At 41.0% G+C, this 27,118-nt stretch overlaps 1 protein-coding gene across 5 annotated transcripts in view; it reads right to left on the bottom strand.

Annotated features, from left to right (window-relative positions):
- Positions 1 to 576: 576 nt before the first annotated feature.
- The window catches only part of LOC104657346 (S-adenosyl-L-methionine-dependent tRNA 4-demethylwyosine synthase TYW1), a 262,699-nt gene continuing 236,157 nt past the window's right edge, over positions 577 to 27,118 (bottom strand). For 3 of the 5 annotated variants that reach the window (XM_030932482.1, XM_030932479.1, XM_030932481.1), the window contains one exon: positions 588 to 1,790. In XM_030932482.1, the coding sequence (XP_030788342.1) occupies positions 1,569 to 1,790 (222 nt within the window). In that variant the 3' untranslated portion in view covers positions 588 to 1,568. Of the gene's footprint in view, positions 1,791 to 27,118 lie in introns of all 5 variants that reach the window. The other 2 variants (XM_030932480.1, XM_010357125.2) reach the window with 2 other exon arrangements.

Genomic DNA, 27,118 nt, shown 5'->3' with positions numbered 1-27,118 from the left:
AATTCAGCATAGAGAATAGTTACAAAAGGTGGGTCTAACAGGGTTTAGAACTACAGGGCTGGCCGGGCGCGGTGGCTCATGCCTGTAATCCTAGCACTCTGGGAGGCTGAGACAGGAGGATCACCTGAGGTCAGGAGTTCAAGACCAGCCTGGCCAACATGGTGAAATCCCATCTCTACTAAAAATACAAAAATTAACCAGGTGTGGTGGTGCATGCCTATAATCACAGCGATTCGGGAGGCTCAGGTAGGAGAATCACTGGAACCCAGGCGGCAGAGGTGACAGCGAGCCAAGATTAAGCCACTGCACTCCAGCCTGGGTGACAGCGAGACTTGGTCTCAAAATAAATAAATAAATAAATAAATAAATAAATAAATAAATAAATAAAAGAACTAAAAGCGTATAATTGGATTGGTTTTCGAACAAAGGATAAATGCTTGCAGGGATGGAGACCCCGTTCTCCACGATGTGCTTATTACTCATTGCATGCTTGTATGAAAACATCTCATGTACCCCATAAATATATGCACCTACTATGTACCCACAAAAATTAGAATAAAAATTTAAAAAAAGAAAACTCATGCTGTAAGTCTTTACAAAAGATTATTTTACTAATTCGATTTTTTGCATAAAAGACTGTTAAAAGGCCTTGCTAACTTGAAAACAATTTTGAGTATTTATGATCCTTCCAACTTGAAAACGGCTGAACCTGAAAGAACAGATTGTGCAAAGCAGCGAGGGCCACAGGAGCGAAAGACGACGGAGACCCGCCATCTGGTCGTGATACGAGGCCCGGACAGTGACTTCCTAAACAAAAACAAATGATCCTCTTTAGTCCAAAGTGTGTTTGTGAGACTAATGACCCCCTGCCCTCACATGGCCACTCCTCTTACAGCAGACAGCTTCACTCCGCTGCAGCCCTGCGGTCTGCGGTAATTTACATGGGAATGAGTTGAGATCTAGCAGTTTCAGATCCGATGCAATTTTGTGAAGGGTTGGTAATAAGCCAAAACTCAAAACTATGCAGTATTTAAAAATAATTGAGAGTTGTGACAACTTCGATTCTTTTCAGGAGGCGTTGTCTTAAGATACAGGAAAGGGATCAAGCTCTTATCTTAGAAGGCGCAGACACGGTTAGCTCAGGGTAGTGCAATTCAATGCTAAGTGGCTGCTCCGTGAAATCCAAGGGCCCAGTAAGAGGAAGAAGCCCAGAGATTTCTACCTTGTCTGACACTCTCGGGACTGGCATTCTGGTAGGTCTTACAAGTTATAATACAAAACTATCAGTTAAATTCTAATAATGACTGTGTAGTTCCTCCCCCAAAATAATTTTCCTCTTAGAAGTAAAATCAGGAAAGGGGCTGAGTTCTGAAAAGAAACATCGGGGCTGTGGCCCAGGCCCCGAGTGTGGATGCTGTTCCCCGTGTCCCGGTGTTTACTGCCTTATCATCTCCTTTGTATGAAAGTATAATTTATGTAATTCGTCCTTGGAAGAATCACAGTGGTGTTCAAGAAACTTTTGAGGCCATCCAAGTTTTTGTCCTTCAGTACCTTGAAATCAGATAATCTCAACATCCAGAAATAGCCTTTGATTTGTTCTTTCTCTGATGTCTTGTGTCCTTGGGATCAAAGCCTCTTTCATTGGCACCAAATAATGCCCAGTGAGGAGTTCTGGCCATATAATCCTTTGCGCTGAACGTTTTTGATCCACCACTATCTTCATATTCCTGGATGAGCTCCTGGAAGCGGTTATAATCGATCCACGTCCACCATTCACCACCAATTTTAAACTGGAAAGAAAAAAATGTGTCAAGTCAAGTCAGAAGTAAAAACATCCCTAGGAAAAAAAAGAACGCTTTTAAAAATCATGAACAAGTCTGATCTTTTCTATCACATCAAAAACAACAAAAACAAACACAAAAAAACCTCTTTCATGGTCCAGACATGACTTCCTATCAAAGCAAGATGCGCTACAACCACAGGAGAGCTTCCTTTACCTTGGGCCTGCAGTCTTGCTGGGCCCTGAAGACAAGTCAAGTTTATCTCGAGCAGTCACGCTGACACAGGGTTAAATGTTTCGGTGTTACCACGTGGCTAATTCAAACTGGTTCTAATTCCTGCTGTTGCCCCTTATGATCGGTTACAAATTTTCAAGGCTGTGTTAACAGCACCTTGTGGAATCCTTTTTAGACTCAACTTGGCTTGAGTTATTAGTGAAGGTTTTATCAATAACTTCTAATTCAAAAATGCTAACTAAATGACTCAAACTAGCTTTTCTGGCCTAACGTGGATACGATATCTCATTAGTGGAAAGCCTGAAGAACTTCAGTTCAGTAAGAGGGGATAATCCAATTTGTACTCTTTTAAGAAAATTGCTTCTCAAAAGTCACGGTGAAATAATGACCTGGAATGAAGAAAACAAAGTTGAAGAGGCTCGTAAGGAATACTAATTGAACTGTGAAGGCTTTTAATTCAAAGCATTTGTTTGGCATTCATTTGTGTAAATGTATTAACTAATACGCTGACACCTGACTCAAAAACAGACAAGTACTTGTCATGCCACTGTCTTTTTAAAAACTCCGACTAACAGCCGGGCACGGTGGCTCACGCTTGTCATCCTAGCACTTTGAAAGGCCGAGGCGGGTGGATCACCTGAGGTCAGGAGTTCAAGACTAGCCTGGCCAACATGGTAAAATCCCATCTCTACTAAAGATACAAAACTTAGCCGGGCATCGTGGTGTGTGCCTATAATCCCAGCTACTTGGGAGGCTGAGGCAGGAGAATCGCTTGAACCCGGGAGGTGGAGGTTGCAGTGAGTCAAGACCATGCCACTGCACTCTAGCCTCAGTGACAAGAGTGAAACTTCGTCTCAAAAATAAAAATAAAAAAACTCCAACTAACTAAATGAACTAAGGAACAATTTCCTGTTCTAGCCACAAAAAAAGAAAAAAAAATTGAAAATATTAAAATTTAGAATATTAAAATATGCTGAATTTAAATGACATCTGATTTTTTACCCACTAGCTAAGAGCTTTCTAGGGGGAAAATGCTGAATACGTGGTAAAGTTTAATTACTCTAAGAATTAGAAGTTTTCTTGTAATAAGACCATTCTTGGAAATGATGCCTCAAGGGCTCTGTGAACTCTGCAACCCAAGATGTAAAATTTATATCTCACCATCATTTTCTCTCCCGAGACAGACTGTCCCTGAAGTGCTGTCTACTGTTGTGGAAGCAATCACTGTCATTCCCAGGCACTGAGCCTCAAAAATTGCAGAGTCAAAGGTGACCTTTTCCCTGGCCCCTCACACCTCCATCGATTCTCCCTGGGCAGCACTTCTGCTGCCAGTGGCGTGACTTGGTCACGCAGGCCCTTCCTCTGGGCCGCAGCCACCGTCTTCCAGCCGACTGACTTTCTGATTCCAGCTGTGGCTTCTCTCAACTTCCCACAGATGGCCTGAGACTGTGCCGACAGCAGAAATGATGCCCATGATCCTGAATGTAAAGTCTGAGTATCAAATCTCCATCTCTTCATGAGCTGTGGCCCTCTCAGGTGACACCCATGCTGTCCCCTCTAACTCACATGTCCTTCATCCTTTGCTCTGGGAAGTCTTCCTAAATCCTGTTCGTTCGGTTGCAGTGAGATAGTTTCCGTGTTAGACAGTTTCTGTCGGTTTTCCGGCCACAGGACCTCACTGTCCTGAATGTCCACAGACACTGTAATGGCCCCTGCAGTTTCCTCCTGCATTCCACCCCACCACGCCTGCTGGCTCTGTGAACATATGAACTTAACAACATACGCCGTCACCCAGGACATGCGAGGGCCCAGCCCTTCTTCCTCACCTCTTAACAAAGCTAGAAGAGCATAGAAAGAATCAAAATTCCACCCCTTCCACTGACATCTTGAGACATGATGGGATTTTGCTGCTATTGGCCCCGTAGAATGGAAGGGAATGCTTCACTGTGTATTCATGACAGAGGCAAGACACTCACCCTTGACCGAGCCTGGGGTGACTGACATGACATTAACATGTAATTCAACATATATGGCAGTCAAATGAGGCCAAAAATGATGATCCATCCATCAACATAGGCCAACTGGGCCAACTATGGACTTGGCCTAGTCACATACATTTCAAAAATAATTATAATACAACATAGCATGTATAGTGAGTGAGGTTATATACAAGGCACTTGGGGAATACAGGGACATGTGTGATAAATCACACAAGCTTGGCCCTGTAGAGGAGTCTTTTGGGGGATCCCAGTGTTGCTTGCTGAAAGAAAGAGATGACCATACTCTCTTCTTCCCTATTTGTGTCCCTTTGGTGTTTCAATTTCTAGGTCTGAAGTCTGACCCCTCTGGTTCATAATCCTGATGCTCCTTCACCCTCAAACTCTAACATGATCATTTGCCATGGGTGTTCTAAGAGAGAGTAAAGGATTAGTTTGCGCAATACAATAGACAATTTTTTTTTTAACCATACCTACAGTCAAAAATATACTTTATATCTCGATCTAGTACATGCAAATATACACACACAAGCTGGGAATACAACTTTCACAAAACTGCAGGCAATGCATTTCAAACTGCTGGCTGCAACTCACAAAACCAACCTCCTGACTTTCAAAATGCAGTTTGAAAACTTCTGCACTAAAAAATCTGGTTTCTTTTGACTCTAAAACTCTACTCTGGTTTAAAACGGAAGAAATCTCAGTTGCACAGGTAGGACAACTGTAAGCTAAAATCTAACAACTTACTGCCCTGATTCCCAAAGGCTAAAAAAACTAACTGGAAGACCAGGTAAATGCAGGACAAAGCAGGAGTATTAGCTCAGGCTGCTGTAACAAAATGCCATAGTGTGGGTGGCTGAAACAACAGAAAATTCTTTTCTCACAGTTCTGGAGGCTGGAATTCCAAGGTTCTGGCTAACTCAGTTTCTGGTGAGGGCTCTCTTCCTGTCTTTGCAGGCGGCTGCCTTCTTGCTCTGTCCCACATGGCCTTTCCTTGGTACATGTACATGGAAAGTGAGTGAGCAAGTGACTTGAGCCTTCTCATGTCTCTTCTTCTTCTTCCTTTTTTTTTTTTTTTTTTAAAGAAATAGGTTCTTACTCTAACACCTAGGCTGGAGCGCAGTGGTGCAACTATAGCACACTGCAGCCTCAATCGTGTGGGCTCAAGCCATCCTCCCACCTCAGCCTCCTGAGTAGCTGAGACTACAGGTACATGTCACCATGCCCAGCTAATTTTAAAATTTTCTGTAGAGAAAGGGTCTAACTATTTTGCCCAGGCTGCTCTTGAACTCCTGGCCTCAAGTGATCCTCCCACCTTGATTTCCCAAAATGCTAGGATTACAGGGGTGAGCCACGGCACCCAGCCATGATGTCTCTTCTTATAAAGACACTGATCCTATCAGATCAGGGCTTACCCTTATAACTTCATTTAATCCCAGTTGCTTCCTTTGAAACCCCATCTCCAAATACAGCCGCACTGGGAGATAGGACCTCAACCTATGAATCTGGGAGGGGAGGGGGGCACAAATATTCAGTCCTTAAGAGTAAGTTATTCTGAAATGAACGGAGCCACTAGACCCAAAAGACAAAACTGAACCACATGTGTCTCCTCTCAGGGGCAATCTGAGACGAATCATACTGAATAATCACAGCTCAGAAAAAAAGTGTTCCATGTAAAAGGCAGAAGCTGAAAAAGCAAAATTTGGTATGATTGACACACAAACAGTGCTGAGAGACAGCTGCATGAATAGAGGCATGAAACCTCAAACTGTAAAATCCAAGGTTAAGTATCCTGAGACACGAGGTCACCCTGCTAAAAGAATCTCTCAAATCCAACAGTAAGGGAAGAACGGAATCTATGCAGAATTACAAATAAACTCAAAAGGTCATAGATGATCTTAAAAACACACGAGCCCAATAAGGTACAGGCCTGACTTAATAAAGCCAGGCTGCTAAGGGTCTGTGGCCTTGCTGGCTAGATAAGGCACTGCAGGCTCGCACTCTCTGCGAGAACCAAACTGCTGTACAAAGGGCCTTGTTCTCCTTATGTTCTCATCTTTCACAAAGGGAGAATTTCACTAAGCAATAATAACAGCATAGGTTCTCTGTTAGTGTAAATGTTTAAAAAGATTCCATTAAAGATGGTAGATTAAATGCATGCATTTGCTATCACTTCCTCTTGAAATCCCACTAAAATGATAGTAAGAACATTTTAACAAGATATGTAATATAAAAATAAAGCTATTGGGAGAGGAGAAAACAGTATTGGACTTTTAGAAGCTAAAAAGATGATTGGTGAGCAAACTGGTTTAGCAGACCCAAGAGAGCTGAATCCTAAGCTAGCAAATAGAGAAATCCAAGATTCAGCCCAATTTATGCTTTAGAATTCCTCAAAGGCTCAGAAACTGGCTGCAACAGTCGCCCCAATAGGAAGCATGGATTGAGGAGGTACCAAATCCACTCCCCACCAAAAACCCAAAGGCAGGTTTATATTCGGTTTAAGACATGATTAGAATCTCAAGTTCCTGACCCCCTTGCACATATTCACAGCTGAGCACCTACCCACTCCATGCCCTGACAGATGCTCGGAGGTTTCTTCTCAGAAGACAATTCAGAAAGGATCTATGGTCTGTGGGACAGCAGGTATAGCTGAGGGCAGGGCTGCCATAATAAAACTATTCCCTTTCCTGTTTCTGGACCACCAGGGACCACTGCAAGCTGCAGAAAATGACAAGACCCTACTGACCAGCCCAAGAAGACAGATTGCAAGATACTGAGGTTGGGATTCCCTAAGGAAATGATCCGGTAGATCACTCCAAGATAGAGTCAAGCCCTATCTTAGGGTGCTCTTTATTTATTATTATTTTTATTTATTTATTTTTGAGATTGAGTCTCGGTCTGTTGCCCAGGCTGGAGTGCAATGGCGCAATCTCGGCTTCACTGCAACCTCCACCTCTCTGGTTCGAGCGATTCTCCTGCCTTAGCCTCCCGAGTAGCTGGGATTACAGGCATGCACCACCATGTCCGGCTAATTTTTGTATTTTTTGAAGAGATGGGGTTTCGCCATGTTGGCCAAGCTGGTCTTTAGTCTCCCACTCTCAAATACAAGCATATAACCAATGACCATCAGCCACCTCAGAAAAACTTCTAACATGATAGAGGGATAAAAAGAAAAAGAGGCCGAGCGCGGTGGCTCACGCCTGTTATCCCAGCACATTGGGAGGCCTAGGCGGGCAGATCACCTGAGGTCAGGAATTCGAGACCAGCCTGGCCAACACGATGAAACCCCGTCTCTACTAAAAATACAAAAATAAGCCAAGTGTGGTGGCAGGCGCCTGTAATCCCAGCTACTCGGGAGGCTGAGGCAGGAGAATCACCTGAACCCAGGAGGTGGAGGTTGCAGTGAGCCGAGATCTTGCGATTGCACTCTACCTTGGGTGACAGAGCAAGACTCTGTCTCAAAAACTAAATAAACAAACAAACAAAAAGAAAAACATAAACTGAGCCTACGCAGGGAGAAAATGACACAAACAAAAACTAACTAAACTGAAACAACTATTATTAATATCCTTAAAGAAATGAAAGAAAATACTGCATTCATTTTAAAACTATGCTATAAAAGGAACATTAAAATAATTTTTAAAAGACTTTAGATTATTAAAATAATTTTTAAAAGACTTTAGATTTTTAAAATATGGGAGCATAAATGAAGGACTCACAAGAAAGTTAAGAAACAAAATTAAGAACATTTTCTAGAGTGTAGAGCAAAAAAGACAGAAAGATAGAACATAGGAAAGAAAAGGTGTTCTAATTTAATTTTTATTTTTATTATGTTTTTTAAGATAGAGTCTCACTCTGTCACCCAGGCTGGAGTGTGATGGCGTGATCTCAGCTCACTGCAACCTCTGCATCCCAGGTACAAGAGATTCTCCTGCCTCAGCTTCCAGGGTAGCTGAGACTACAGGCATGTGCCACCACGCCTGGCTAATTTTTTGTATTTTTAGTGGAGACGGGGTTTCACCATGTTGGCCAGGGTGGTCTTGAACCCCCGACCTCAGGTGATTCACCTGCCTTGGCCTCCCAAAGTGCTGGGATTATAGGCGTGAGCCACTGCACCTGGTAGAAAAGATTTTTTTTTTTTTTAAATATTAAAGAACTAGTTCATAAGACCCAATTTAAAACTTTTCTTTTTAGTAGTTCTAGACAGAAAGGAGAAAAAAAAAACAGAAGAGAGGATATATTCATTGAAATAATTCTGGAAATGTTAAGAAGTGAAGGACATGAGTTTCCACATTAAAGGTGTCTACAATGGATAAAACCAGACACACTGTCTGAAGCACATTACAGTGAAATTTCAAAACAATGGAGACAAAGAGAAAAATCTAATGAGAAACACATGGTCATACACAGAGGATTAAGAATCTGAATGCCTTTTGAGTTCTCAATTACTGCAAGGAAAGCTGAAAGACAGTAGGTCCAACCTCAAAGGGGGAATAGTTTCCAGCCAAGAATTCTATATCCAAATCAAGTGTGTAGGGAGAATGAAAACACGTTTAGACATTTAAGGTCTGGAAAAGTTGTACTTTTTACATACCAGTTTCTTAGGAATCTCCTAGAAGTTGCACTTCCTGTAAATGAAGGAGTAACTTTAGGAAACATGGGATCCCAGAAACTTTTCACTCAAGACAGAGCTGGTGATCCCAGGAAAACAGCTGTGAACTAGGTGGTAGAAAGTGAACTGTCCAAGGTAGGTGGATAAGAAAGTGTCCCTGCAGAGACTTCTTCAAAAAGAGGAACCTGATAGCAAATCCAACAAATCTGAAAGTCTGAGAGGCAATATATTTGAGATGGCAGAGAGCTGTTAGCAAAAGAACACAGAAATCTAGATGAAGAAAATAATAAAAGTTAACCAAAGGTGGCGCTGGAAACAAATAGCAATTGCAGGAGATGGCATGGCTTGGCTGTGAACAGTGTTCACATGGTTATAATAAAGCAAAAACCAATCATCTAAATAAAAAACTGGTATGTGTATGACAGGAGGGTAGGAGAATGGGAAAGGATGTTCCAGGAGGACGTAGAAGCAAGCTCGAGCCTCATCTTCCATGGTACACAGTAAAGAGATAATAAGCGGCCAGGCATGGTGGCTCACACCTGTAATTGCAGCACTTTGGGAGGCTGAGGTGGGTGGATCATTTGAGGTCAGGAGTTCAAGAACAGCCTGGCCAACAAGGTGAAACACCGTCACTACTAAAAATATAAAAACTGGCCGGGTGTGGTGGTGGGCTCCTGTAGTCCCAGCTACTCAGGAGGCTGAAGCAGGAGAACTGGTTGAACCTAGGAGGCAGAGGTTGCAGTGAGCTGAGATCGCACCACTGTACTCCAGCCTGGGGGACAGAGCGAGACTCTGCCTCAAAAAAAAAAAAAAAAAAAAAAAAGATAATAAGCAAAATGGTGAATTGGGGGTGCAGGAGTGAGCAGCTATGTATGCTATTTAGAGATATGGAGATAAATACCAAATGAATCACCTAGAAAATCTGAAAGTGGTTGTTGCTTGAGAGGGGGAAATGGAGGTGTGTTTGTGTTTGAGGAGGGTACAAGGAACTGCTGTTTTTTGTTTTTGTTTTTAATAAACTTGGACTTTTAAACTGTCTACATAGAATTTTGACAAAACTAAAAATAAGGTTTAAAATAGTGGTGACTGTATCCATCCAAGAAAGGAAAAAGCACATCAACAACCTCAGCCAAAAAATGTAGGGCAGAGGAAAGGAGAGGACTAGCAGGCAAACAGTAGTGACGAATCCTTGTGAAGTGTCCTACTGGGTACTAGGTGCTATGTTTGGTTCTCTATCTTGTGTAATCCACATAACAAACATGTTGTAGTTACATTCCTATCTTTAGAATGAGAGCAAAAGTCCAAAAAAAGCTAAGTGATAGATGTGCTTAGGCCATATCCTCAGGAAGTAGAAGGGCCAAGATTCAAATTGGAGGGTGTTAAAGAGACATGGCCATTACATGATCCCATGCTACTGGTAGCCTTCAAACTGGAAAATGACAGAACTAATAGTCATGTCTTTCAAATATTTCTCAAGGAAACTGCAAAGAGAGGATTTTTGTTTTGTTTCGTTTTGTTTTGTTTTGTTTTAGAGACATGGTCTTCCTCTGTCGCCCAGACTGGAGTGCAGTGGTGCAACCATAGCTCACTACAGCCTCAACTTCTTGGGCTCAAGGATCCTCCCTCCTCAGTCTCTGGAACAGCTGGGACTACAGGTGCATGACACCATATCCAGCTAATTCGTTAATGTTTTGTAGAGAGACAGTCTTGTTATGCAGCCCAGGATGGTTTTGAACTCCAGGGCTCAAGCAATTCTCTTACTTCAGCCTCTTAAAGTGCTGGGAATACAGATGTGAGTCACCTCACCTGGCTGAGAGTTGGTTTTATTTTGTTTTACCCCTGGACTTATTTGTATGCAATATCTTTAAGTTAACTCCCTTTGTTTAACTTATCTAAAACTTACAGAAAACAGTGTATATTCCAAATTCTTTTTTTCTTTTTGGGGGGGTGAGGGGGACAGAGTCTCACTCTGTTGTCCAGGCTACAGTGCAGTGGCACAACCTCAGCTCACTGCAACCTCTTCCTCCCAGGTTCAAGAGATTCTCCTGTCTCAGCCTCTGGAGTAGCTGGGATTACAGGCACGCACCACTAAGCCCAGCTAATTTTTGCATTTTTAGTAGAGATGGGGTTTCGCCATGTTGGCTTGGCTGGTCTCGAACTCCTGACCTCAGGTGATCCGCCAACCTCGGCCTCCCAAAGTGCTAGGATTACAGGCATCAGCCACCATACCGAGCCTATATTCCAAATTCTTAAGGTACTTCAACTTCTCTTGCCATTCATTCTAAACAAAGAGCGCACTGAGAAGCGTACTGTCTGCTAATTATTTCTCTACTCAAGTACAGCACAAGAGAGGCCTTAGGCAAACAAGGGGGGCCAAAAGCTTTTTATGCAGACCTCTCATCAGTGTGCTCTGCCTTTGATCTGTTTGATTTTATTTACAAGCTTCCATCTCTTCTCAGAAAATAATAACTAAAAAAATAAAACTGCCACAGTGAAGGATATTCTCCTCCCATTACATGAATTAGTTCCTAACAGTTACAGGCAACAGGTTGCAGATGAAGAACCCATCAGTTTCCCTTGTAACTTCTCCATAGACTCATCTATATGGGAGATCCAGTCACCTCAAACTCAAAATGTCACAAACAAAAAATTTGTATCATTCGGCTGGCTCCCAGCCACTGTCTCAAACCAGGTTCTGCTGAAAGTTGTTCCAGCTTTTGTTATAAATACTGCAGAGTCACTGAAAAAGTTCTAATCATACAAAGGTCTCAGTTCTACACATTCAAGAGTTGAAATAAGAAGGAAATCCTATATCTGAGCTGAACAAAAGCACCCCACGAGCTATTTATTAGCATCAACATTGGAGGCAGTTTGTGTGACTATTCCTCCATGTAACACTATACCATTCTTTATTTAAAAGCAAATAGTCAGAACCTTTACGAAAAAGCCTTTACTAAGAAACTGCTTCATATGGTTTGGCTCTGTCCCCACCCAAATCTCATCTTGAATTGTAGTTCCCACCATTCCCATGTGTTGTAGGAGGGACCGGGTGGGAGGTAATTGAATCATGAGGGTGGGCCTTTCCTGTGCTATTCTCGAGACAGTGAATAAATCTCACAAGATCTGATGGTTTTATGAAGGGGAGTTTCCCTGCACAAGTTCTCTTCTCTTGTCTGCCGCCACGTGAGACGTGCCTTTCACCTTCCGCCATGAATGTGACGGCACCCCAGCCACGTGAACTGTGAGTCCATTCAACCTCTTTTTTCTTATAAATTACCCAGTCTGGGGTATGTCTTTATCAGCAGCGTGAGAACAGACTAATACACGGCTATAGGCAAGGCACAATTCTAGATGCTTTTTATACTTCACTTCATTTAGCCATCACAATCACTCCATAAAACAGAGCTACTCCCATACTGCAGTTAAGAATGAGAAATGGTGAAACAAGGATGGGAAAACACATACACCAGTGCAAAGTTCAGGGGCCCCCAAGACCACCTCCAGATTTAACGGTTAGCTAGTAGGACCCACAGAACTCTCTGAAAGCTGTTCATGTATGTTTTATTATAGCATAAGGACACACATTAATGCTAACCGAGGGAACAGGCACGTGGGACCGAGTCTAGGAGAATTCCATGCTTGGAACTTCCAGTTGTCCTACTGCAGAGGGGTTATAGACAGAGCTAACTTCTTCCAGCAGGGATGTGTGATGATATACATAGAGTGCTGCCAACCTTGGAAATGCACCTGAGTCTTGGTGTCCAAAGATTTTACTGTGGCTCAGTCACCTAGACACGGTTGATTGGCACATGTCTGACCTTAATTTCCAGCCCCTCCAGAGGATGAGCCAATAACTGCATGGCCCAAAGCCCCAACCATATGAAATCATTTGGTTGGCAGAGAATATCTGGTGTGGGGGCTGGGCATGGTGGCTCATGCCTGTAATCCCAGTACTTTGGGCAGCTGACGTGGGAAGATCACCTGAGGTCAGGAGTTTGAGACCAGCCTGGCCAACATGGTGAAACCCCGTCTCTACTACAAATACAAAAATTAGGTGGGTGTGGTGGTGCACACCTGTAATCCCAGCTACTTACGAGGCTGAGGCAGGAGAATCGCTTGAACCTGGGAGGCAGAGGTTGCTGTGAGCAGAGATCATGCCACTGCACTCCAGCATGGGCAACAGAGTGAGACGCCATCTCAAAAACAACAACAACAACAACAACAACAACAACAAAACAAAACACAAACAAACAAAAAAAAACAAAAAAAAAGGATCTGGTGTGGCCCAAGGCCTATAAATAAACAAAGGTACTCTTATCAGGCAGGACATTCCAAGGGCTTAGATATTACCTCCTAAAAGCTGTGGGCAAGGTCAGCCCTTTGTTTGGGTAAAATTCATCTATCTGCACAATCAGATTTCAAAGGCCATATATAATAGACAAAATGGAATAAAACAAAAATAAAAAAGAACACTAATGCAAAACGAATCATTCATATTATTTTCATTTCTACACTCAAGGGCTTTTATGTGATCTTAGTGTCAATTACTATTTTCTAGATGGGTCTTCCAAACATACAATCACACTTACAAGCCAAACAGCAGGGGAAGTACTGGTGAAAGGAAAGAAGAGCGGCTGCCGGACCTTCTCACAACTCAAAGTTAATGTTAACTGCATGGGAGCAGAGGAAGTCCAGGGGTAGTCTGAGGGAGAAGTGATTTTGGAATACTGAGGGGTGACTTTTAGACTACAAAAAAAGAGTGTTACTGTAACTGCCCAGTGGGTTCACCTTGCCCACTGCCTAGACAGAGCCAATTTATCAAGACAGGTTGCAATGGAGAAACAGTAATTCACAAAGAGCCAGCTATTCGGGAGGCTGGAGTTTTACGATTACTCAAATCGGTGTCCCTGAGCATTCAGGGAGCAGAGTTTTTAAGGACAACTTGGTGGGTGGGGGGAAGCCAGTGAGCCAGGAGTGCTGATTGGTCAGAGATGAAATCACAGGGAACTGATGATGTCCTCTTGAGCTGAGTCAGTTCCTGGGTGAGGGCCACAAGATCAGATGAGCCAGTTTATTGAGCAGGGTGGTGCTGGCTGATCCATCAGCAAGGTCTGCAAAATTTCTCAAGCGCTGATCTTAGGGGCAGTTTAGGGAGGGTCAGAATCTTGTAGCCTCCAGCTGCACGGCTCTTAAACACTAACTTCTAATCGTGTGGCTAATTTCTTAGTCTTACAGAGGCCATCTGGTCCCTAGGCAAGAAGGAGGTTTGTTTTAGGAAAGGGCTGTTATGTCTTTGTTTTAAATTATAAACTATAAATTATAAACTAAGTTCACAATTATAAACTATAAACTATAAATTGTAAACTAAGTTCCTCCCAAAGTTAGTTCAGTCTACGCCCAAGAACGAACAAGGACAGCTTGGAGGCTAGAAGCAAGATGGAGTTGGTTAGGTGAGATCTCTTTCATTGTCGCAGTCATAATTTTCAATGGTGGTTTCATTACAGTGGTATCTTTTGAACTTCCCAGATTTATTGAAATTTGTGCTTGCTGGTTGTAGCTACAACTGTATAGCTTCTTCTTTGGATAAGAAGAGGAAGAGATCACAAGGGCAGAGTTGAGATCGCCTGCAGTGATGGAATGCTGAGAGCTGTTGCCACCCTCTTCTGAGTTTACTGGTAATAAGTAGGATACACATGGTAACAGTTGCCTGTGGAACCGTTTTGAGAGACAAAACTATAACCATAAGATTACATTCTCGATATATCCAAGTGCAATTCTAAAAGTTTATCTGGAAACTCATTTTCTGAAGTTTCAAAATTAACCTCCAATTTTGTTGGAGTGGAACTAATCCTCTGAGCAGTGTTACCAAAATGCCAATTTCCTCTGATATTTCTCTAAAAGCAACTGCTGCTGGGAGCAATCAGGCCTCTGATGAGGGTGAGTTCCCCATGTACCACAGTCACTAGGTTTTGCTAAGACAACACTGCACAAAACCTAAATGGAGATACGCAAGTCCCTTCTTATTCCAAGATAGGAGGGTATGGGGGAGGTGATAGCTCTTCTTCCCCTGCCTTTACAGACTACAAGTTTTATATCTCCAAGAAGGAGGTCCCTGTGATCAGTGCCTAATTATCTACAGGGTCTGAATTATGGCCAGACTCTCAGAGCTAATGATCATGGAGATCAAGGAGACTGCTGTTGGCTATGCTGGGACAGGGACTCTGTCTCTTATTTCCAAAGGACATTTCACCTTCCCTACCTTGTCTGTACAATGTACTTGTTCAAAGTAGGCTTTGTATTTTGAAACACTTGGGAATTCTAGCTGTGTCCTATTTGCCCCTGGACAAGACTTGTACTTTTTTTTTTTTGAGACGGAGTCTTGCTCTGTCGCCCAGGCTGGAGTACAGTGGCGCAATTTTGGCTCACTGCAACCTCTGCCTCCTGGGTTCAAGTGATTCTCCTGCCTCAGCCTCCCAAGTAGCTAGGATTACAGGCACATGCCACCATGCCCACCTAATTTTTATATTTTTAGTAAAGATGGGGTTTTGCCATGTTGGCCAGGCTGGTCTTGAACCCCTGACCTGAGGTGATCCACCCGCCTCAGCCTCCCAAAGTGCTGGGATTACAGGCATGAGCCACTGCACCCGGCTAGACTTGTACTCTTTTAAGCCTCAGTTTCCTCCTCTGGAATATGAGAAAAATTAGTATGCATGATCCAACAGACTTTTGTAAGGATTAAATGAATTACGGCATGTGTAGTGCTTACTACAGTAACCTTAATAAATGTTACTGGTTGCTGAATTTATCAGCAGACTCCAAAACTAAGGAATGACACCAGACATTTTTTTCGTGGTGATGAAAGACACTAGAAGATAATGAAATAATTATGTAGGAAGGCAACAGAGGAATATCTTCAAAGTGCAAACAGGAAATACTTCGATTTAGAGTTTCTGCTCTGATGATCTATTATTCAAGAAAGTGCAATAAAGATGTTTTGGGGAGAAAAAAGGAGGCTAAGTTTACCACTGAGTTCAGTAAGAAGGAAACCGCACCAGCAGCAACAGCTGGGAGTGCCAGAAACAAAGGTGAACTGAGAAAGTGGTATTTACAAGGACACACCTAAACAAGTATCGGCTGGGCATGGTGGCTCATGCCTGTAATCTCAACATGTTGGGAGGCCAAGGTGGGTGGATCACTTGAGGTCAGGAGTTCAAGACCAGCCTGACCAACATAGTGAAACCCCATCTCTACTAAAAATACAAAATTAGCCAGGTGTGGTGGTGTATACCTGTAATCTTGGCTACTTGGAAGGCTGAGGCAGGAGAATTGCTTGAACCCAGGGGGCGGAAGTTGCAGTGAGCCAAGATCACACCACTGCACTCTAGCCTGGGCAACCAGAGTGAAACTCTGTCTCAAAAATAAATAAATAAACACACACACATGTATCAACTTGTTTAAAAGGAAACTTGTAGGAGGCCGGGCGCGGTGGCTCAAGCCTGTAATCCCAGCACTTTGGGAGGCCGAGACGGGCGGATCACAAGGTCAGGAGATCGAGACCATCCTGGCTAACCTGGTGAAACCCCGTCTCTACTAAAAAATACAAAAAACTAGCCGGGTGAGGTGGCAGGCGCCTGTAGTCCCAGCTACTCGGGAGGCTGAGGCAGGAGAATGGTGTAAACCTGGGAGGCGGAGCTTGCAGTGAGCTGAGATCTGCCCCTGCACTCCAGCCTGGGCGACAGAGTGAGACTCCGTCTCAAGAAAAAAAGGAAACTTGTAGGAAAAAGCACAGGAAAGTCCTTATGTTGTGCTGAAGGAGAATAGCAAAGTGAATTTACTTAAGAATTCAACTAAGTATAAATTTTAAAAATATCCAGGTAGAGGATTCTGGGAAGATGCTGGAGTAGAAAGCACTAGGAATACTTTACCCTACCCAGACAAAAATTACACTGGCAGAATTTGTCTGATGTAACTATTTTGGAACTCTGGAGTCTATCGAAGGCTTGTAACATTCAGGAGAAGGCTTGACAGTAAATTGCAGTTATTTTCAGTCAATCTCCGCTCTTAGCTCCAAAGCCACTACCAGTCCCCAGCGACTCAGCCCCACGGCAGGCAGCTGTGTACATGTTATGGGAGCAGCTTGCATGCAGCCTCTAAGAGCCAGGATAGGCAATAAGAACACTGTCTTCAAAATATTAAGGATCTGTGGTCTTGTCATGGAAGGGTGGAATAGAAGTAGCCAGTCATGGTGCCAAGCCCCTCCCCGTCTGGCTTAAGTGACTTCCTGGGGATTTCAAGGGCCAGTGCTTCCCCCATCCCTACTCTTTCACTTTTCTCTTTCCCCTCTTTGGGAGACATACACTAAAGACTAAGACATTAAAAAATAAACATATTTATAGGGAAATTATAGTCACCATGGATGCCCAGGGAAAGGTGCAGTCTTCAAAGAGACCTGAGAAGACCTTACTTAAGTTCATACCTCGGGCTGATCCTTGGCACAGAGGTAGCCTTTGATAATCAAACAAAACAAAACAAAACTCCAGAAAACACCGAGAGAGGCAAAGAATCTGATTCCCATGGTGGCCACATGATAAGATACAAATATCCAGTTTTCAGCAATAAAATCACAAGGCACACAACGAAACAGTAAAGTATGGCCCATTCAAAAGAAAATTACAAATCCAAAAGAAACTGACCCTGTAAAAGGGTAGATGGCAGATCCACTAGAAACAGACTGTAAAACAGCCATCTTAAAGATGCTCTAAAAACCACAGGAGTATGTGGGGAAAGTCAAGCAAAGGATATATAAACAAAATAGAAATATCAATAGGCGTCGAAAACCTAAAAAGAAACCGAAAAGAAATTCTGGAACTAAAAAGTATAAAAACTGAAATGAAAAAATTCATTAGAAGAATTCAAAGGCATATTTCTACAGGCAGAAGGATTAGTGAACTTGAAAACAGGACAATGGAAATGATCACGTCCGAATAACAGAGAAGAAAAAAAGAAGAAGAAAAGTGAACAGAGATTAAGGGACCGCGAACACTATCAAGTGAACTGACATCTGCACGTGGCAATCTCAGAAGGACAGAGACAGAAGACGACAGAGAGTATGCGTGAAGAAATAATGGTCAAAAATTTCCTTAAATTTAATGAAAAGCATAAATATAAACATTGAAGAAATTCAAGGAACTCCAAGGATAATGAACTAAAAAAGACACACACCAAGACACATTATAATCAAACTGTCAAAAGTCAAAGACAGAGAATCCTGAAAGCAGCAAGAGAGCACTGACTTGTCACACACACAGGGGATACTCAATAAGGTCATAGAAGATTTCTAATCAGTTATTTTGGAGTTCAGAAGGCTAATATGTTTAAAGTGCTAAATGAAAAAAAAAGTCAACCAGGAATCCTATGCTGGCAAAACATGCGGAAAGAAATAAAACATTTTCAAATAAACAAAAGCTGAGGGAGTTCATTACTCCACTAGACCTGCCCTATAAGAAATGCTAAATGGTGTCCTGCAGGTTGAAATGAAAGGACACTAGACAGTAATTTGAAGTTACATGAAGAAGTAAAGATGATAGTAAAGGTAAATATATGGGCAAATATAAAATTGATCGTTATAGCTTTGTTTTGTAACTCTATGTTTTTTCTTTTCTTTTCTTTTTATTTTTTTGAGATGGAGTCTCACTCTGTTGCCCAGACTGGAGTGTAGTGGTGCGATCTCAGCTCACTGCAACTTCCACCTCCCAGGTTCAAGCAATTCTCGTGTCTCAGCCTCCTGAGTAGCTGGGATTACAGGTGCCTGCCACAATGCCTAGACAATTTTTGTACTTTTAGTAGAGATGGGGTTTCGCCATTTAGCCAGGCTGGTCTCGAACTCCTGACCTCAGGTGATCTGCCCACCGTGGCCTCCCAAAGTGCTGGGATTAGATGTGAGCCACCACGCCCAGCCTCTATGTTTTGTTTTTTATGTTAACATGCTAACGTATTAAAAAAAAAAAAAAAAAAAAGGCAAGTATTAGTTTATGTTTTGGGGCACACAATATATCAAAAAGGTGTTATTTTGTGACATCAAAAACTGAAATGGGTGGGGACAGAGCTATAAAGGAACACAGCTTTTGTATGCTGTTGAAGTTAAGCTGGTATAAATTAAAATCAGAGTATTAAAGCTTTAGAATGTTAAATGCAATGTCCATTGTAAGCACAAGGAGAATAGCTACAGAGTCTACATGAAAGGAAATGAAAAGGTAATTTAAATGTTTCACTGCAAAGAATCAACTCAACACAAAAGAAGACAGTATTCAGAAAATGAGAGACAAAAAAGCTGTAAGGCATATGAGAAACAACAAAATGACAGAAATAAATCCCTCCATATCAGTCATTACTTTTGATGCATATTAATTAAACCCTCCCATCCAAAGACAGAGATTGGTAGAATAAACAAAAAGATATGATCCCACGCTATGCTATCTACAATAGACTTGCTTTGGACCCAAAGATACAAGTGGATTGAAAGGGAAAGGATGGAAAAAGGTATTCCATGCAAAGAGTAACCCAAAGACAGCAGGAATGGCTCTATAATATCAAAGAAAACAAGACTTTGAATCAAAAAGGTTATGAAACAAAGAAAAATATTACATATTGATAAAAGGTTCAACAGAGCAAGAACATATAACTATTATAAACATGTAAGCTCCTCATAACAGATAATCAACATATACAAAGCAGATATTGATATAATTGAAAGGATAAATGACAATTCTACAACAATACTTACAGACCTCAATACCTCATTCTCATTCATAGATACAACAACCAGAGAAAGATAAGCAAGAAAATAAAGCACTTGGCCGGGTGCGGTGGCTTACACCTGTAATCCCAGCACTTTGGGAGGCTGAGGCAGGTGGATCACTGAGGTCCCGAGTTCGAGACTAGCCTGACCAACATGACCAGCCTGACCAAACCCGTCTCTACTAAAAATACAAAATTAGCTCGGCATGGTGGCACATGCCTGTAATCCCAGCTACTTGGGAGACTGAGGCAGGAGAATCGCTTGAACCTGGGAGGTGGAGGTTGCGGTGAGCCGAGATCACGCCATTGCACTCCAGTCTGGGCAACAAGAGTGAAACTCTGTCAAAAAGGGAGGGAGGGAGGGAAGGGAGGGAAGGAGGGCACTTGAAGAGCACAATAAACCAACTAGATTTAACAGGCTCACAGAACACTGTATCTAACAACAGAATACACATCCTTCCCAAGTACACATGGGACATCTTCCAGGAAAGACCATAAGTTAGGCTACCAATTAGGCCTAGATTCAAAAACATAGATATCATACAAAGCATATTCTCCAAGAACAATGGGATGAGGTTAAAAATCAACAAATGAATGAAACTAAAAAAATTCACAAGTTTGTAGAGGTTAAGCAACACACCCCTAAATATTACCAATGGATCACAGAAGAAATCACAAGGAAAATTAAAAAATACAGACTAATGAAAATGAAACCACCACATATCAAAACGTATGGGACACAGTGAAAGCAATGCTAAGGTAAACGCTTATAGCTATAAACACTGAAGAAGACCTCAAATCAACAACCTAACTTCAAAACTTCAGGAACTAAAAACAGGACAAACTGAGCCAAAAGCTAGCAGAAGGAAATAATAGAGATTAGAGCAGAGATCAACAAAATAGAGAATAGGAAAAAAAAAAAAAAAAAAAAAAAAAAAAAAAAAAACCCCACAAAACCCAAAGCTGGTTCTTTTAAAAGATCAACAAAATTGACAAACCTTTAGCTGGACGAATTTTTAAAAAGAGATAAATAAGACTCGAATTACCAAAATCAGAAATGATTTTGCTACCAATTCTACATTAAAAAAAACTGTAAGACTGTACTATAAACAATGGTACGCCAACAAATGGATAATCTAGATGAAATAGACAAATTCCTAGAAACATGAAATCTACTAAGTTACAAAGAAATAGAAAATCTGATTAGACTCATAACTACTTACGGAGATTAAATCAGTAATTTAAGATCTCCCTACAAAGAACAGCCCTGGACCTGATGGATTCACTTGTGAATTCTACGAAACATTTAAAAGAGAACTAACACCAATGTTTCTCAAACTTTTCCAAAACACTTAAGAGGAGAGAATACTTTCAACTCATTCAGTGAGGTCAGCATTATCCTGATACCAAGCCAAACAAAGATTGTACTGGAAGAAAACTGCATATGAGTATCACTTTTGAATACTGACGCAAAAATCCTCCAAACACCAGCAAGCCAAATTCAGCAGCATATTAAAAGAATTTTACACCACGGACAGGTGGGATTTATCCCTGGAATGCAAGGATGGATCCATGTAATATACCACATTAACAGAATGAAGGGCAAAAACCACATGATCATCTCAATTAAAGCAGGAAAGGCATCTGACAAAACTCAACACCCTTTCGCGTTTTTCATGATAAAAACACTCAACAAAGAAGGAATAGCTGGAAACTACCTTAACATAATAAAAGCCACATATGAAAAAACCTACAGTGGATATCATAATAGTAAAACACTGAAAGCTTTTCCTCTAAAATAGAACAAGGCAAGGACGACCATCTTTACTACTTTCGTTCAAAATAATAATGGAAGTTCTCACCAGAACAATTAGGTAAGAAGAAGAAATACAAGGTATCCAAATTGGAGAGGAAAAAGTAAAATAATTTTTGTTTGTAAATGACATGATGTTATATGCAGAAAATTATAAAGATTCAACCAAAAAACTGTTTAAACTAATAAAGGAATTCAGCAAAGTAGCAGGATACAAAGTTAATATGCAAAAATCAGCTGCATTTCCACATACTAATAATGAACAATCTGAAAAGAAAACAAAAACAAAAACAGGTTCATATATAATAGCCACCATAGTGAGTGATGGCTCATGCCTGTAATCCCAACACTTTGGAAGGCTGAGGTGGGCAGATTGCTTTAGCTCGGGAGTTTGAGGCAAGTCTGGTCAACGTGGCAAAACCCTGTCTCTACAAAAAATTCAAAAATTAGCCAGGTGTGATGGCATGCACTTGTAGTCCCAGCTACTCAGGAGGCTGAGGTGGGAGGATCTCTTGAGTTTGAGAAGTGGAAGTAGCACCAAGCTGGGACCATGCCACTGCACTAGAGCCTGAGCAACAGATCGAGACTTCATCTCAAAAATTAAATAAATAAATAAAAATTAAAATTAAAAAAATACAATAGCATCAAAAATAATACAATACTTTAAATTTAACCAAAGAGATGAAAGACTTGTACAATGAAAAGTATAAAATATTGCTGAAAGAAAGTAAAGAACACATAAATAAATAGAAATACATCCCATGTTCATGGATTGAAAGATTTTATATTAAGATGTCAACACTGGCCGGGCATGGTAGCTCACACCTGTAATCCCAGCATTTTGGGAGGCCAAAGCGGGGAGATCACCTAAGGTCAGGAGTTTGAGACCAGATGGCCAACATGGTGAAATCCCATCTCTACTAAAAATACAAAAATTAGCCAGGCATGGTGGGCGGCACCTGTAATCCCAGCTACCTGGGAGGCTGAGGCAGGAGAATCACTTGAACCCAGGAGGTGGAGGTTGCAGTGAGCCAAGATTGCATCATTGCACTACAGCCTGGGCAACAAAAGGAAAAATCTCTGTCTCAAAAAACAAAATAAAACAGATGTCAACACTATGCAAAGTTATCTATATATTCAATACAATATCTATCAAAATAACAAAAACTTTTTTTTGTAGAAATAGAAATCTATCTTAAAATTCATATGGATTCTCATGGGACCCTTAACGGCCAAAACAATCTTGAAAAAGAACACAAAACTGGAGGACTCACACTCCCTGATTTCAAAACTTACAACAAAGCTATAATAATCAAAACAGTGTGATACCAGCATAAAGATAGACATGTAGAACAATGGAATAGAGAGCCCAGAAATAAACCCTAACAAATACAGTCAAATTATCTTTGACAAGGGTGCCAAGACCATTCAATGGGGAACAGACAGTGTCCATAACAAATGGTGTTGGAAAAACACTACATGCAAAGCAATGAAGCTGGACCCTTATCTAATACCATATGCAAAAATTAACTTAAAATGGATCAAAGACCTAAACATAAGACTTAAAACTATAAGACTCTTAGAAGGAAACGTATGGCAAAAGCTTCATGACACTGAATATAGCAATGATTTCTTGGGTATGGAGAACAGGCAAGAAAAGAAAGATTAGACAAATTGGACTTTATGAAAAATTTTAAAAGGTGTGCATCAAAAGGCAGTATCAACAGAGTAAAAAGGCAACTCAGAAAATGGGGAAAAATTTGCAAATGATGTATCTGGTAAGGGATAATACCCAAAATATATAAAGAATGCCTAAAACTCAACAACAACAACAACAACAAAAACCCAATTCTTTTCCAAAGAAGATATAGAAATGGACAAGAAGCATAGAAAAAAAGTGCTCAGCATCGCTTATTAGGCAAATGTAAGTCAAAACTACAATAAGAACACAAAGTAATGATAAAATTATCCACACCAAGCCACATAACCAGTCTCAAAAAATACTCCAGATAAATATAAAGCAGACCACGATATATGAATAAAATGCAATAAAATTCAAATCAAAATAATGAAAAATATTCATATGACAGATAAAAAACACTTCTAAATAATTCATGGATTCGATAAGAAATCATGATGGAAACTGTAACAAACTTAGATCTCAATGACAAGAAAACTGCTATAGGGCAAAATTTGTGGGCTGCAGCTAAAGTAGTACTTAAAAGGAAAGTTATGGCCCCAAATGCCCATGTTAGCTTAGAAAAAAAGATGTAGAGTAAAATATTATGAGCAAAGTAATCAATTCAAGATAGAAAAATAACAGAGTCATTTCAAAGAAAGTAGGAAGGAAAGACAAAAACAAAAAGCATTCTAGTGAAATAGCAAACAAGAGATACAAGCAAAAATTCCAAATGCTGGTTCTTTGTAAACACACTGAAATAGCCACACCTCATCTGTGGCAGTACCACCCTGAACGCATCTGATCTGGGCTGAACCAGACACACCTCTAGGCAAGACAACTGAGAAAAGATGAGATGAGACCAATAGTGACAATGATAGGATTACAGATTTGGTTGAAATTTTTTGTCATAGAGAAAATCGTAAGTAATTTTTGCCAGAATTTTGAGAACTTAGATGAAATGCACAATATTCTAGAAAAATACACATTACAAAAAAATGATGCAAGGAGAAAAACTTGCATCATGTTATAACCATTAGAGAAAAAAAAAATTACCTATAGAAGGCAGCAGCCCTAGATGGCTTCAAAGAACAAGCAGCTTCAGGGAAAAGAAACAAAACACTCCCTATCTCCTATTATGAAGTAAAGATTACTTTAAGTCCAAGGTAGACAAGGACAGTACAGAAAGGAAAAGGTACATATTAATATCACTTACAAGGACAGATTCAAACGTGACGGTTAATACTGAGTGTCAACTTTGGATTGAAGGACACAGAGTATTAATCCTGGGTGTGCCTGTGTGGGTGATGCCAAAAGAGATTAACATTTGAGTCAGTGGGCTAGGGAAGGCAGACCCACCCTTAATGTGGTGGGCACAATTTAATCAGTTTCCAGTGAATATAAAGCAGGCAGAAAAACATGAAAAGGAGAGACGGGCCTAGCCTCCCGGCCTACATCTCTCTCCCGTGTGGGATGCTTCCTGCCCTCGAACACTGGACTCCAAGTTCTTCAGGTTTGGGACTCAAACTGGCTCTCCTTGCTCCTCAGCTTGCAGACAGCTTATTGTGGGACCTTGTGATCGTGTAAGTTAATATTTAATAAACTCCCCTATTAGTTCTGTCCCTCTAAGAGAACCCTAACTAATACACATACCAACTAAAATATTACACAACAAAACCCAAAATACGTAGGAAAAGTTGTACAGAAAAGGAAGAGATGGCCAGGTGCGGTGGCTCATGCCTGTAATCCCAGCACTTTGGGAGGCTGAGGCGGGTGGATCAGGAGGTCAGGAGTTTGAGCAGCCTGACCAACATGGTGAAACCCCGTCTCTACTAAGAATACAAAAATCAGCCGGACGTTGTGGTGTGCGCCTGTAATCCCAGCTACTCGGGAGGCTGAGGCAGGAGAACTGCTTGAATCTGGGAGGTGGATGTTGCAGTGAGCCGAGATTGTGCCACTGCACTCCAGCTTGGGTGATAGAGCGAGGCTCTGTCTCAAAAAAAAAAAAAGAAAAAAAAAAAACGAAAACAGAGAGGTGACAAGAAGAGCAGAGGTGTCTTAAGGCCAGAGCTCTCAATGCGGCTGAAAAGCAGGTTTATGTAGAACTTTTAAAAAGTAAATGAACTGGAAGAAACATGAAGAAAAATTCATTTTGTCCAGTAATGGCTTTAGTAAGTTTAACAGCCTGAGGAGTTATTACAGGTAAGAGTGGGCTACTTAACTGGATCAAAGGGCTGTTAAGAGTTAAACTAGGTTAATTTTATCTTGAGAATTTGGCACTTGTGACTGATTCAAGTGGGGGTTGGTGCTTGAGCTAATCTGGGGCTATAGCAGGTGATCTGAAAAATTAAAATGCAAAAGAAGCCCAGAGAGGAAAGAGGAAGGGATAAAGAGGTGGAGGAAGACAGACACACAGGTGGAGGTGAGAAGTGGCCTGATAGCTTCCTGGTTCCTTGTTCTAGATGGGTTCATTGGTGAATCCTACCAAACACTGAAGAAAGGAGTAACACCCATTCTCTGCAATATCTTCCTGAAAATAGAAATAGAGGAAACACTTCCTAACCCATTCTATGAGACTGGCGTTACCCTGATACCAAAATGAGACAAAGATACTACAAGAAAGGAAAACCACAGAACGATAACTGTCATAAACACAGATGCAAAATCAATAAAATGTTAGCAAATCAAATCCAACAATGTATCCAAAGAATTATATGCCATGACCAAGTGGGACTTATTCCAGGTATGGAAGGCTGGTTCAACATTCAAAAATCAATTAATGTAATCCATCATATCAATAGGCTAAAGAAAAAAAAATCACATGATCTTATCAATAGTTGCAGAAAATCAATTTGACAAAATTGTAACTGATTTATGATTAAAAACCCTCAGCAAACTAGAAACAGAAGGGAACTTTCCCAACCTAATAAACAATATATACCGAAAAGCCTTCCGTTAACATCATACTTAATGGTGAGAAACTAGATATTCCACATTAAGATCTTAATAAGACAAGGATGTCCCCTCTCACCATTCCTATTCAAGATTATACTGGAAGTCCTAGCTAATACAATAGACAAGAAAAGGAAATAAAAGGTATACAGATTAGGAAGGAAGAAATAAAACTCTCTGTATACAGGTGACGTGATTATACATGTAGAAGATCCCAAAGAATCAATGAAAAACAAAGCCCTCTAGGAACTAACAAGTGATTATGGCAAGGTTGTAAGATACAAGTTAATATATATAAAATTAACTGCTTTCTTATATACAAGGAACAACTTACTATACAGCTACAGAAATCAAGACTGCATGGTATTGGGGAAAGAACAGACACATAGATCAAGGCAACGGAATAGAAAGGCCAGAAATAGATTCACACACACATTCAACTCATCTTTGACAAAGGAGCAAAGGTAATTTAATGAAGAAATGATAGCCTATTCAACAAATGGTACTTTAACAATTGGATGTCCACAGCAAGAAAGATAAATCTAGATACAGATGTCTTTCAAAATGGATCGTAGACTTAACCATAAAACATAAAACTTCTAGAAAATAGCATGGGGGGAAATCTAGGTGACCTTGAATGTGGTAATGAATTTTCAGATACACCACCAAAAGTGGGATCCATGACAAAAAATTAGTCAGCTGGACTTTATTAAAATTGAAAACGTTTGCTCTGAGAAGGGCATAATTAAGAGAATGAAGAGTCAAACCATAGACTAAGAGAAAATACTTTCAAAATACATATCTGCTAAACAATTTGCATCCAAAATATATAAAGAACTCTTGAACTCAGCCATAAGTAAATAACCAACTACCAGCCTAGACAACAAAATGAAACCCTGTCTCAACTAAAAATAAGCCAGGCACAGTGGCATGAACCTGTAGTCCCAGCTACTTAAGAGACTGAGGTGGGAGGATCCCCTGAGCCCAGGAATTCGAGACTGCAGTGAGCCATGACTGTGTCATGGCACTCCAGCCTGGGTGACAGAGTGAGACCTTGTTTCTTAAAAAAGAAAAAAGGGCCGGGCATGGTGGCTCACGCTGTAATCCCAGCACTTTGGGAGGCTGAGGCAGGCAGATCACCTGAGGTCAGGAGTTCGAGAACAGCCAGGCTAACATGGTGAAAAGCTGTTTCTACTAAAAATACAAAAAATTAGCCGGGTGTGGTGGCGGGCACCTGTAATCCCAGCTACTTGG

The sequence above is a fragment of the Rhinopithecus roxellana genome, chromosome 6 (genome assembly GCF_007565055.1).
Source record: "Rhinopithecus roxellana isolate Shanxi Qingling chromosome 6, ASM756505v1, whole genome shotgun sequence".
NCBI lineage: Eukaryota > Metazoa > Chordata > Mammalia > Primates > Cercopithecidae > Rhinopithecus > Rhinopithecus roxellana.
This window is presented reverse-complemented; position numbering and strand designations above follow the sequence as displayed.